The following is a 13,902-nucleotide window of genomic DNA, read 5'->3' as shown; positions in this document are numbered from 1 at the left end:
TCATTTATTATTCACCTTGGAATTTGATGCAAAATAGTGGTTTATATTATTTATACAAATATCAAAAGCTATGATAAAATAAATAAGAGAGTTTGTAAAATTGTTAGGTATACCTTTGTAAAATGTCCAGTCAATATTTTATGTTTAAACTTAATTATAATAAATTCTTTAGATTTGAACTCATTAAAAATATGTATCAAATCAACATTTCTGAACCCCGTGATATTATTAAAAAAAACACGATAAGAAGTAAACAACCTAAAATTAATAAAAATGTCTGTAAAACTATTTTTGAAAATGTACTTTATCTTTACTACATTACATTGTAGTACTATATTGAAATACATATTAATATTAATTAATTACTTTAATAGTTTAATTGAGCTTATACCTGATATATCGATATATAGATTACATAATATTTTCGAAATCAACTTTGATGTGAGCAGTCATTCATTAATGACACTAACGGTTGACTTTTATTTATTTTTTGTTTACTGATTTTTATAGGTAGATCATAAAATACTAATATTTATATAAGGTGTATTCGTCATTATTATTTTTAACCTACCTATATTTAATGTTTACATAATATGTTGTTTAATATTTATGCAGTAAATAAAATGAATTATTTATAATGAATTTAGTTCTGAGTAGGTACTTAGTATAGGTATTTTATCATTTTTGGGATTAATAAATTAAAATTGAACAAAACATTGTAAAATTAATGTTATTAAAATTACTGGATTTATTAGGTATTTAACTTTGAAGAATGTATTTATTTTATGATTTATTATTGTAATATGATTTTGGCTCAACATGTTGATTAATATATACCAATATAATATATAATTGCAATTTCATTATTTTTTTTCGTTTTATTATAATATAGGTATTTAAAAACAAGTAAAAACAACTTATTATTGTGTGTTAGGTATATTATATTTTCCACTATTAAGCTAATCATATATATTTTATTTTTATTATTAAATTTGCATGATGAAAATGTTATTTTTATTTTTTTTTTTGGTAAAAGTTCATGATTTTTACTTAAATGTATATATTGTATACTTGCTCAATGTTTATAAAGAAAAATCGTGCGGTGAATTAATTATGTCCTGGCTTATTAACATAAAAAAATATTCATACAGTGTCGTGTATACATTTAAACAATATTATGTTATATAAAGGGTAAAACTAAGGAGTCCATACTCCATAGTCCCATTTGATTTGTATACATTATATCTGCACGCGTGAATTGTATCACAAGGTTTACATCAATTGTTCTTTATACTGTTATATTGTTATAGGTAGGTACTGTACATATTTTACAGGGTGATCATAAAGTACGCTTACTCTCATTTTTTTAAGTTAATTAATTTTATGTACTAAGAATAATTGCATAAAAAATATAAGTATTTGAAAATAAGGTATACATAAAAATTCCTTAAATCAGAATTTTATTAAATGCGACCCGTGATGTTGATTAGTTATTACATATTTTAAGATGTGTACTATCGTCATCGAGTAGGCCTTCTAAATTGTAATTGATGTGTTAAATTTGAATTCAATAATAAATAATTGTTTTTTATGAAAAATAATTCTTAGTGAAGATGGCTGTCAACCCATATCAATATATATATATAGAAATTTGTGATTATGACAAATTTTCGTTAAAATTTTATTTTTAAATTCTCTTAAAAAATGGACATGTCTTTGCTCTAAACTTTTTAATTCTTTTGTAAACAAAATGTATAAGAGATGTTTTTTGAAAACACATTTTTAAGTATTTATAACCCATAATCTAAACACGAGGGTGATAATGCTTGGTGAATTCAACTACATTGTATTATGCTTATACTTCCCAAATTCTGATTATATATTATAATTTGATACATTTTATGATTTTAGTTTTGACAACTTAACGTTTTAATATACCTATTATACATTATGTCATTCTAACTACTATAAAATATTGTTATTTAATTTACAGACATTTTTCTGATATTTTAATAAAATATACTATATGAATAAACTGAATAGTCGTATTACTTCTAAAAAATTGGTAATTATAAAAGTCCTTTATTATTAAATTTATGATTAAATATATAAAATTAATAAAATGTGAAATGTCATAATGTAAAGATCTTTTTGTTTAAAAATAAGATATCTACCTATATTAATTATAATAAAGAATTTAGAAGTATACAATAACTATCGTGTTATATTATGTTGTTATTGTTGGTAAAAGTTGACTCAATTATGTTTTTAATAGAATGAATAAAACAGAGTGAATATCATTATCATTATATCATTATTTATGTGAATAGTGGTGTGCAAGGGTAATGCTAATGCATCATATACGTATGTATATAAGGTGAAAATTTTGTCATATGTTTCTGTTTCAACTGATTCTGAATCTTTGATTCAGATGTTTTATTCAAAGATACCATCGCCTTTAAAAGTCTAAAATAAAAAAAAAAAAAAACATTGATTTATAACTTCTGTAAACATTTATTTTTTTTACACAACTGATTGCCAAAAAACGCTTGAATGGATTTATCAAATTATTTAGTTAGGCGCTAAAAAAATGTATCAGTAATATTTATATTGAACGAAAAGAAATACGCTGGGTTAAAATGATTTTGTAAAAATATTTTGAGGTAGGTGCTTTAGATTTTTACCATCAAAATATTTTTTAAAACAACGAAGGTGCTTATTAGTACTGTTTAAAATAAGTTTTTCGTTTTAAAAATATATTTGTTAGTTTCGTGGATTAAAAATGATGTTTTAAAAAATGTGTTAAAGTCATTTAGATACTTTTACGCTATAGGAAATATATTATTTTATATTTTTGTTTCGTTCGTGTTTTGTAATAACTTTTGTTGTAATATAGTTACCAATTTACCGTTGGTTATTTATTTTTAGTAAATTAATCATTATAAATTAACACACACACACATATTATATATACTCAATAAGTCATTAAATTTATGCGATTTCAAAATGTTGATTGTTTTTGAGTGTTGTTAAGGTTGAAAGTTTCAAAAATAGTTGAAACGTTTCTATAAATGGGTTTATACAATGTGTTGGAGTAGTATTTAATATTGATTAGAAAACAATCAAATGTTTATTGATGCAAAGATTGATTTTATAGAATGTATATAAATTTAGTGTAAAAATTAGAAGGTTATATATTATATATATAATTACAAACGTATATATTAATTATTAACGATACAATTTTAATTCTAATAATAAATAGTAAATACTAGATGATCGTAATAAAAACTAGTTCTCTTTTTATTAACAATTTATGTATAATTATTATTATTGTATTTAGATAGGTGTTTATTATAGACAATTATAAAAAATCAGCAGTAAAATTCAACAATATTATATAGTTAGCTATATATTTTATATTAGCTATGTACCTATTTTTATTAGTAGTTTTATAAGTAACTAGCTATTTTAAAAAACATTGAATGAGATTTTGTAGTAATGCGGTTTAAATTGGAGTATAGAGTTATGTATGTATGTATGTACGCATGATAAAAGAGTTGTTTTACGTAATCAGTGATCACTTAAGACTTAATTTATTCGTATTTATGGAAAAAATGTATAGTTTTATACTTATGATTTATGACCATAATATTATAGTTCATACGTCATACATACATAGTGATTACTGATTATAATTAACAAAAACGATATAGAATTGGAAAAAATCTATCTAAAGTCAAAATTGATTTTCGTAACTTTTTTCTATAGAGGTAGTTGTTAATCATTCTTAAATATTTAAAACATAATAATATGTTAATGTCAAGTGAAAGAGTCTATTGCTTAGGATAACCTATTAAGTATGAACGAATAAGCAATTGAATATGATAATGGGAGATTTAGGGGATATGATTATGCCATAAAACAAAACAACTGTAAAAACAACGAAATTCACAAAAACTATGCATATTGCCTAATCATGTTGAGACTAAATAAAACATGTTTAATTAACACGAGCTATTAAGTCTTTAAACTTCTGGCGTTTCATGAAAATTTGTATTTTTTGATTACCTAACTATTATATGAAAAATAGAAATACAAACTGAATAATTCAGACCTTTAAAATAATATTTTGAAATTATATATATAAAATAGTTTAAATAAACTTTAAAATGAATCAAAATTAAATTATTAATTAATAATAATGAATAACAATTATTTTATAATTTCATATGACTTTTGTATTAATAAATTATATTATTGGCTACTAAATATGAAATAATCGTATCTATATATATTTGCATAACATGATTAATATTTATGAGAATGAAAATTTTAATTTGTATTCCTACAAAGAGTAAAACAATATTGCATATTGTATGATTGTTAAATCAACTGTCAAAAACATTTGATGATTTTAATTATAGCCTGTTATATATTTTTTAAAACGGGCATGAGATATAACACAGATAGAAGGAGTACATGGTATTCAATAATAGGTGTCTGTATTTGTTAATAAGAACTGATATATTTATTAGTTGAATGTTCAATGATAATATTTTTATTCTTTTTGTTGATAGTTAATAATAATTATAACTTATGATAGTTAGTATACGGCTATTAGTTACACTTTTAATTTACATTTATTTTTAAATTTTGTTTAAAAATCGATTTTCTCCATCAAGTGATAGCTCTTGCCTCTTATAATCTGATTTAATATTATGTTTGGTTTTCTCTAAAGTTTTCTACTGTCATTTACTTAACATATAGGTTTTTATACATTTTGATATCATCATATGATGATTGATAACATTTTTCCATTGTTAGTTGTTCTAGTTATTTAATTGCTTTTAATATCCGTGTATCTGTGAATCTACATAAATAATAAAATTGTTTAGTTTCGATGTTATTCATTTCTGTTCATTTGATTTTTGTTGCAATATCATACAGAATAAAATTATTGCAAATTAATTCTTTATTGAGAGTATTCTGTGAGTCAATGAATATTTTATATTTTATGTTTCTCAACAACACTATGGTCTGCATTGCCGGCTGTTAATACAAGTAGTATTTTATTGGTAAACACTATTGAGAAATCTTCTATATCGTTGGTTTTAGAAGTGATTATATAAACTTTGGTAGTCTATAGTGTTTTTAGCGTACATGATATATTAGAAGTAACTTTTGTAAATTGTGTCAGAAAATGTCTATTGTTTAGTTAAGGCACATGTTTATTTAAGTATAAACAAGTTCATTAGATTTCTGAAATTTATTCTGTGATTACTATATGGTAAAATTTATTGAATTTTCATCCATCAGTCGTTTTAGTTACCTATTATTTTTGAGGGGTAAGGTTTATTATTGTTTCTAGCTAATGTCGGAAACAGGAAAATGGTTTATGTATAGCGAAATGCGCCGAAATGTATAATTTTTTTTTATTCATGGTATTGTTTTTTTAGCTTGAATAATAGAATAATAATTTTTTCACATTTTTGATTAAATAAAAATCATAACATCTACTTAACATTTTATCGCAAAAATTATGACTAAGGTTAAATTATAAGTTGTAAAGATTCAACATAAAAGTATAACATATAATTGCTTTTATACTAAAATATATAATATATTTATTTAAAAATATTTTATTTATACATTGTTGAATTGAATAAATATTTATATTTGAATACCCAATATTTGCACATAAATACACGTATTTGTATTATTACTTAGCTCATTAGCTCATAACTGGATTTAAAAAATAATTTTAATTTAATAGAGTATTTCATTTATGTACACAAAATACTATTAGAAATATTTACTTATAAGTTAACATAATTAAGATGAAATTTGATATGAAAGAAAATTTAAATATTATGATGTATATATTGTTATAATATTGATTTCGTTTATTCAGTTTATGTGATGTATTTTTTCAATGTACTGTGAACATTGATGTCATTGTATACGAAATTTGATTTTTAATATATTATATACATATATATATATATACCTATATACGTTATACGTACATAGATATTTTTATACATAATGCATAATTCAATTAGGAGGATTTCATGTCTCAACATGTGGTGTCTTCATGTTACAAATGTACAGCTTAGTAAACTTGTATTTATGTTCTTGGTTTTAATATTTAAGTGCATTGATTAATTTTGGAATTTAAGGTAAGAAAATAATATATTTTTACGATTTTTAAATTTTCCTATTAGATTAAAATATTTTTAAATTGTAGTATGTCACATTGATACTAATATTTTGATACCTACATAAAATAAATAGTGTTTTTACTTTTAAGTCTGATGACACGTCAATTTATATATATACTAATATTAAAACTAACAGCATACAATTGGAACTGCTGAACACAAATTTTCCAAGTTTTACACATGAAAAACGGAGGCAATACACATAAATGTCGTCTTAATTGTCAACCTTTACTTCGTATTATATCCAAATAAATATAAATATAAGGTGATTGTAACAATGATCGTTGTGGTCATTTATTGCTAAAATGTTAATGTACCAATCATAGTACTGAACATTTCCATAATTGCGCACTAAACATCTATCAGAAAACAAAATAGTTGTTTGACGGGTAATCAATGTAGGAAACGGTGTTAAATCAACATTGGCGTTAACATGTGACGAGGTGCAAAGCGGGGTCAAATTTAACATTAGTGGTGGCCGCGTATTGTCGTTTTAATTAACGTTTCGACATGATTTTCTTACGGCCGTCATAACCGTCATTGCCATACAGGGGCGTCGTTGCTTCTCTGTATTTAACTTAAATGCGCGTGTGTGTGTGTTTGTATGTTTGGTGTATAACACGAATACGAATACATGACATTAGTAGGAACAAGAATGAGAGGGGTGACAAGGGAGGTATGTGGTAATGGTGATGAGTTAGGTATGATGATGGGGATGAAAGAGACCAGAGAAATGGAAAGGAAATAAAATATAAATTTAGATAGTATATAAGATAAATGGTTGATTAATGAAGAAACACTAAGAAAGGTACACAGATATCAAACATAATTAATTATATAATTTTCTAACAATGATCTATATTCTATATTATAATATGCGTATCTCTAAGCGTTAAAAGTGTTCTTTTATTTAGTCCAAAAAGTGTTTCGGTACATCTTTATTTTGAATACATAATAATATATAATGTTCATTTAATAAATTTAAAAAAAAAATATTTTATAAATCTAGCTTTACTATTAACGCATTGTATAGATATGAATTAGTTAGTGAAAAAAATTGAATTAGTGTAATATACAACATTTGAATTTATTGTAATAAATACATTTTTATTATTTTGTAAAATGTTTATATCTATTTCATGAGTTATAGTTATATTATTTATAATAAGAATTTTGAATAGCCTTAACATTTTTTTTTATAATCTTCATCTTTTTATAGCAAACATGGAAAATGTTTAATTATTTTAGGTGAAATCAATATTATTATTTTTTTTTTATAGAGATTCGACTGATATTGAAAAAAAAATATGTTAAGGATTTAATCTTTTTCTATGAATATGTCGATGATCTAGTGCTAGTAACTTTTATTCAATAATGTAGTATACTGGATGACACTGCAATTTGTTTAACAGCAGGGAAGTGACACAATAAAATGAAAAATTAATGAAATAAAGTGTTGGACTTTTGACCTCTTTATAAACATAAATAAAATTAATATCAGTATATTGTATTATATTAAATGATTAATTCATGCACTTTTAGTTGTAGGATAAATAGCAAACAACATTTAGTTCTATGCATAAAATAATCCTAGTATAAAAATCATTAAAAATATAAGTAATAACATTTACAGATAAACTCAGAAAATTATTCATTTTAATTTTAAATGTATTATATAATTCTATACATTTTCAGATGATAGGCATTTTACATCCAATGTATAGAGGTACAAGTAGAGTATTTAACAGAAATCTATATAACATAATATTATATTATATAGTCCATAGAATAATATAAGATGGATATTATGTTATAAAAAAATAACACGAAAATATAATATAGTTTGATGTTTTAATTTCTATTGATTAATTTAATGTATAACATGCCTATGAAAAAGTTTTAAATGTCATCAAATTTTATACTTAAGTTATAAATTGGAGTACAATGTACGAAAAATACTTATATACATAATAATATATGTATATTATACAATGCATACATACAACACTATTATTAACACATAACATATTTAAAGTTTTTGGTTTTTTAATGACTGTTTTTAATAAAAATTATTGAAGAGGATAAACAGGTCATTTCTGCTCATGACAGCTTTTGATTGCCACTAATATCATTAATTTGAGTAAATTAACACCTTCTGTATAGGTACTTATTACTGGAGCGAGTTGTTCAGAGTTATTATTAAATTTAAGTTTTACTCAATATTGTATTATACGGTCAATATTATTTTAGTACAACAATTTTCTTGATTTTAAAATTTTGATAAATAATTCATAAGCTAGTTAATTTTTTTTTAAAGCTTCATATTAAGGTAACAAATACTAAACTTTTAAAAGACACTTAAAAAAACTCATACAATAAAAATACATTAGCTATATAGATATGGTTATAAATAATGATAAACAATTTATAAAACTTTAAGCTTGATAGTTTAATAATCCAGATAATTTAAGTTTCTATTATTTTAGATCCCGAGCAAAATCAAAAATGTACGTTTAAAAATGAATTATTTGTTCTGCAGAAACTTTTTGAGTTATAAAAAAGTATGGTTGGCAATCGAGTTTAATTTGTATTTTAAAGTTTAGATACAAATTCTGTTTTATTTAAAGGAATAATATACATTTCTTTAATTTTTTGGAAGTTTTCCTTACACTTAGGAATACCAATGAAAAAATAAAAATAAATCTCATTCGAGACTAAATACAATTTCTAATCGATTGAAAGTATAACACAAGAGTTGTAGCAATTGGTTTTCTCTATAATTTTTAATATAATTTTTTTTTTTATATCTACAACTTTGAAAATTGTTCTTTTTTTAAGTACCTAAAGATTAAATATGTAATGTATTAAAAATAGTTCATTTCCGATGTGTATCATGTTAATTGTGTTGATTCAAATTTGGATTTATGCTACTATCACACAAACAAATTAATATAATTTATAAAAAATAATAATAATTAGGTACTCTTAGAAATATCATCATATTTTATTATTGTACAATATGAATAATTTATAAATATATTGAATGTAAAGCTAATTCATTTCTGCTTTAAATAGGTAGAAACCTTTTACTACAATATTAGATTTATACCACAGGAACAAAAAATGTAACTTTTTAATGGTGAATATACCTTATAAATGATTATTTTTCGATATCCATTAATTATGATATCCTTTTATTATTAATACCTATACATAGTTTAAATAGATTTATATATATATTATATTATATAAATTTTTGATATTTGTAACCACAAGACTATATAAATACTGGAATTAATTAATTTATCATTGTAAATAAGAGCAACATATTTTTGACTAAATTTTTTTTTTAAGTTTGTATGCATGTTTCAGATGACACTTTTGCATTTTTATGTTATAATTTATATAATTAATAATCACTAATCACCAAACCTAGCTTTTTAAACAAATTTTATATTTATTTTTATACCATGATAAAATACTAATCTTAGTCTGTTTATTTTTGTTTGAAATTAGGTCACGTATTGTGCACCTTATTTGAACGGTGTAGATGCCATAATGCTTCAGAGATCTCCATCATCAAGGAAGCGGCGTTCCGCTAACAATGACTCACGCCGAACTAGTGTGGCGTTTAATTTGGAATGTCAGTCAACGAGACTCGCAGAAGGAGGAAGGCAACAAACTCAGCAGTCACCACAACATAGAAGAGCTAGTATAGCAGCTACATCACCTTCTGATGGATTTGAAATGCGGCAAAGAACTAGAGTATCACCGGAGGAGGAGTTTTTTGAATATACATATAAACGAAGTCCCAGACCGAGTTTTGTATCTGAATCTAAAGTACAATATATTGATAAGAGCCCTAGAAATAGTTTGGTTCCAGATATGTCAAGGAGTCCCCGAACAAGTTTGGTACCATCAGATCATCGAAAACCTCCACGATTATTACCAGATGAGCAACAAGACTCATATACACGGTCTAGTCCTTCAAGACTTGAAGTTGATATCAACCGGAGTCCTAGGCATAGTTTAACATGTGAGCATCCAGATCCAAGAAGTCCTAGAAGTCCGAGAGGTAGTATGGTGCCAGAGGATGATTATTCGGAATTACGGTCTGGACTGCGATTAGACGTGGAGAGTTTCAACCGAAGTCCAAGATCAAGTACTGCCGGCTTAGATCCGTCTAGAAGTCCAAAAAACAGTTTGGTGCCAGACTCAAGTCGATCACCTAGAGGAAGTATTGCTTACGATTTAAATCGAAGTCCTAGGGGTAGTTTGGCAGTAACACCAGATACCAATCGGAGTCCTAGAGGTAGCTTGATACCAGATCCCGGAAAAAGTCCTCGAGGTAGTGTAGTATCAGAAGGTGCATATAATATGAGTCGCTCAGCTAGAAGCAGTATACCGATGGCCGAATCAGCATCTCTGGGAAGAACGCCAAGAGGAAGCATAGGTTCGGTGTCGTGCGTCCATTTTGATCCACAGTTAAAGTCAACCAGGAATTCAACTGAACCAGGTAAGTTATAAAACAATGTATGCGTAATTTGGGGGGCTAAGGAGTGCTTAGTACTCTCAAATTGTTTCATGTATTTTAATAGAATCATGTATCCACAACCATAAGATAACATCATGAAAAAAAAAATAGTGGATCTTTAGCAACCCTAGTTTTTTCATTGAAATTTGACCCTATAATATAAAAAAATATAAAAAAAACGATTTTATTTCAAATCAATCTAATAAAAACTATTGTTTGGCAAAGTTAGGAAGTAACTAAACTAATAATTAAATATACATTATAATTGAAATTATACGTAATTAGAGTACATATAATATTCATCACATACGATATATTTTATGACACAGTTATTTTTTCGTTATAAATAGAAATGGGTGTCTATAATTAGTATTATACCATTAGATTGATGATATTAATAAAACCTTTAAGGTTTTTTTCTTTTCATTCAAATATTTTAGTTGAAATTTGAAAATAAAAAAGATTAATATTCTAATATTTTGCAAGAAATAGTAATGATAAAAATAAATAATTTTTGTATGAAAAAATAATTCACAAATATTGTAATGTAATATTGAAATGTATTGTAATATACGCTTTTTACTTGATTCAAAATAAATACAATATTGAAGAAATTTAATGTTCTTTATTTAATTTAATTTTTATAAGCATTCGGGATTAGACTCGATCATTATATCTATCAACTACCAGCATCTCCATAACTCACAAATATATCTCTAGTTGACATGGTTATTTTGACACACGGCTTCTGTTCTATATAATAATTAAATATTTCCGTTTTAATTGACTAGATAAATAGTATATTTTAATACTTAACGACTTCCTTTGTATAATTTTCATTACGAATACAATCTATTTTGAAGTCATCCAACATTCAGGAGTTCAAACGCCACAACGTCATAAGCAATATACGCTAAGCGAATTGTACGGTACCTATGAATAAACGTTGATATCTACTTTTAGGAATTTGAATATTTTAATACGTAAAGATTTCTTTTCATATTGAACAATGAATAACATATACCTACTTAGGTTTTCAAAACTAACAAGAGAAATTTTTTATGTTAAAATTTAAGTTGCTGATTTGTTGGTTTTAATTCTGATTTTAAAAAATTAATTAAATGTTGAAATAATAAGTTCTTGTTTTTCCATACAAAGAAATATTTTTTTTTACCAACTTTAAATTAAATTACATTAAATTTAGAATATAAGATAGGTATAAAAGTATAAAAAATATAAGGTAATGATAATTTTAAAGTAAAAGGTCTGGGATTTTATTTAAAAAATAAAAACTTAAAATAGTTTTAAATGTTTAATATTACATGAAGTCTACATATATCTCTTAGCTACATAGAAAAATATGTTCAATTAATAAGATTTAGCAATTCAAACATTTAAGAAATATAATAATCTGAAATAAAGAGTATGTCAAGTTTACCAATCAATATTATAAAAAATATATTTTATGTATACTGACAAGAGCCAGTAATTGCAGTAAGCATGTGTACGTTAAAATAGGTAATATTTATAATGAAATGAGCATAGTTCTTTGTTCGATTTAATTAAACAAATAAAAAGCATTTAAAATAGAATTGTGGTATATTTTGTGTGTTTATAATATCTGATAGTTTTGTATTGATATTATGCCCATTTCATGGTTGGACGATTTACCGGAGTGGTAGGCAGTAGGCACGTGTGTATTCAAATAGAAGTCCTTACCACAATGACATCCGTTCACGTGGCTTCATGTTTGAATTTTATATGCATCGACTTGTTTCTGTTAGGGGAGCTTATAAGAAATTTTTTATTAGATAATAAGCCCCTTTAAAATGAAATTAAAAGGAAACCGGAAGTGAGTAATGGCAAAATACAATGAAAATGCGTTATAGCCATGTTTTAATCGGTTATTCGTAGGAAATAATTTTCAACGGTTTATCTCTGAGCACGTGTGATATACACATATTACTTTAGATTAAATCACATGACCGGGTTATATTCTTTTTTTACTAGAGATTAAATATATTATTATCCACCACAAAAATGAAAGATTTTGAACTTTACTAGACTTTAAAATCAATTCATCAGAATAGTTTCAAGGAAGTTTTAAAATAAATAATTTCTACGACACGACTGTCATGCTTGATAAGGCGGAGTGAAGAGGTTTTTCGCTTCCGCTAGGTATTTTCAAATGTATTGATTTTATCTGGCAATAAGACATTTGGATTATTTGAAAATACTGTTATAATATATAATATTGTTTTCTTTTTATAAACCTTATTCACAACGCTATACTAAAAGATTACGTAACTTTATTAAATAAACTAATATATCATTATATAGGATAAAAGGATATTAAGTAAGGTAATTTGAAACTTAAAATATAAATATTATTTACGGTTAAAAAATATTTTTTATTTATTTATTTTTTAACATTTTAAGTTATCAATTGCGTAATTATTTGCTAATTTTATAATTCCTAATATTTAAATTTTATATTTTATTTTCTTTTATTAAATTGTTCTTTAATTTCATCAATTTTTTGTTCAATGTTGGTGTTGGTGTTGGTATTTTCTAAAGTGTTGTTCTGGCATTAGTGACATCTGAATAAGATTTATTTTACTGTTGTATAAGTTCCTCAAGTTGGGCATGTGGTATTAACATTTTATACAATTTAAAACTTGTATTTCTTAGTCACTAATTACTAGTTGCTTAATATAAAATAAAAAATATTAATTGTTGAATAGATAGTTGCTTTTAGATTACGTTCACAAAAGCATGTTAGTAAACTAAATTCGAACGTGATAGTTATCGATTTCTAAAAATTTATTATACTGTGTTTAAAAAGTTGTGAAGCTTATACAGTTTATTCAATACAACCTATTCAAGTTGAAATTTCCATACTTACAATTATAATGTTATTTTTGTTAGAAAGTTATAATCAAAATGTACAATTTAGGTCACTTAGAAAAAAATCGATCTTTAAGTGAGAAAGGTTAAAAGTATTCTTGTTTATAAATAATAAATGTTTTTTTTTTTTTATAAAATAATTCAACTTTCTGTATTTATAATTTCAAAGTAAAACTAATTTACAACTAAATGAATAATTAGATATCTTTGTGCTTTTAAAATATAATTATTTGGTTT

The 13,902-nt window shown here is 24.4% G+C and overlaps 1 protein-coding gene across 1 annotated transcript in view; it reads left to right on the top strand.

The window, feature by feature from the left end:
• LOC114129524 (uncharacterized) overlaps window positions 1–13,902 on the top strand; it is a 67,412-nt gene that overhangs the window by 8,125 nt on the left and 45,385 nt on the right. The window contains exon 2 of the mRNA XM_050208290.1: window positions 9,741–10,740. Coding sequence (XP_050064247.1) covers window positions 9,783–10,740 — 958 coding nt within the window. The 5' untranslated portion in view covers window positions 9,741–9,782. The remainder of the gene's footprint in view (window positions 1–9,740; window positions 10,741–13,902) is intronic.

Source organism: Aphis gossypii, chromosome 1 (genome assembly GCF_020184175.1).
Source record: "Aphis gossypii isolate Hap1 chromosome 1, ASM2018417v2, whole genome shotgun sequence".
NCBI classification, from domain to species: Eukaryota; Metazoa; Arthropoda; class Insecta; order Hemiptera; family Aphididae; genus Aphis; species Aphis gossypii.
The sequence above is the reverse complement of the archived record's forward strand: the minus strand, read 5'-3'. Positions and strand labels throughout refer to the sequence as shown.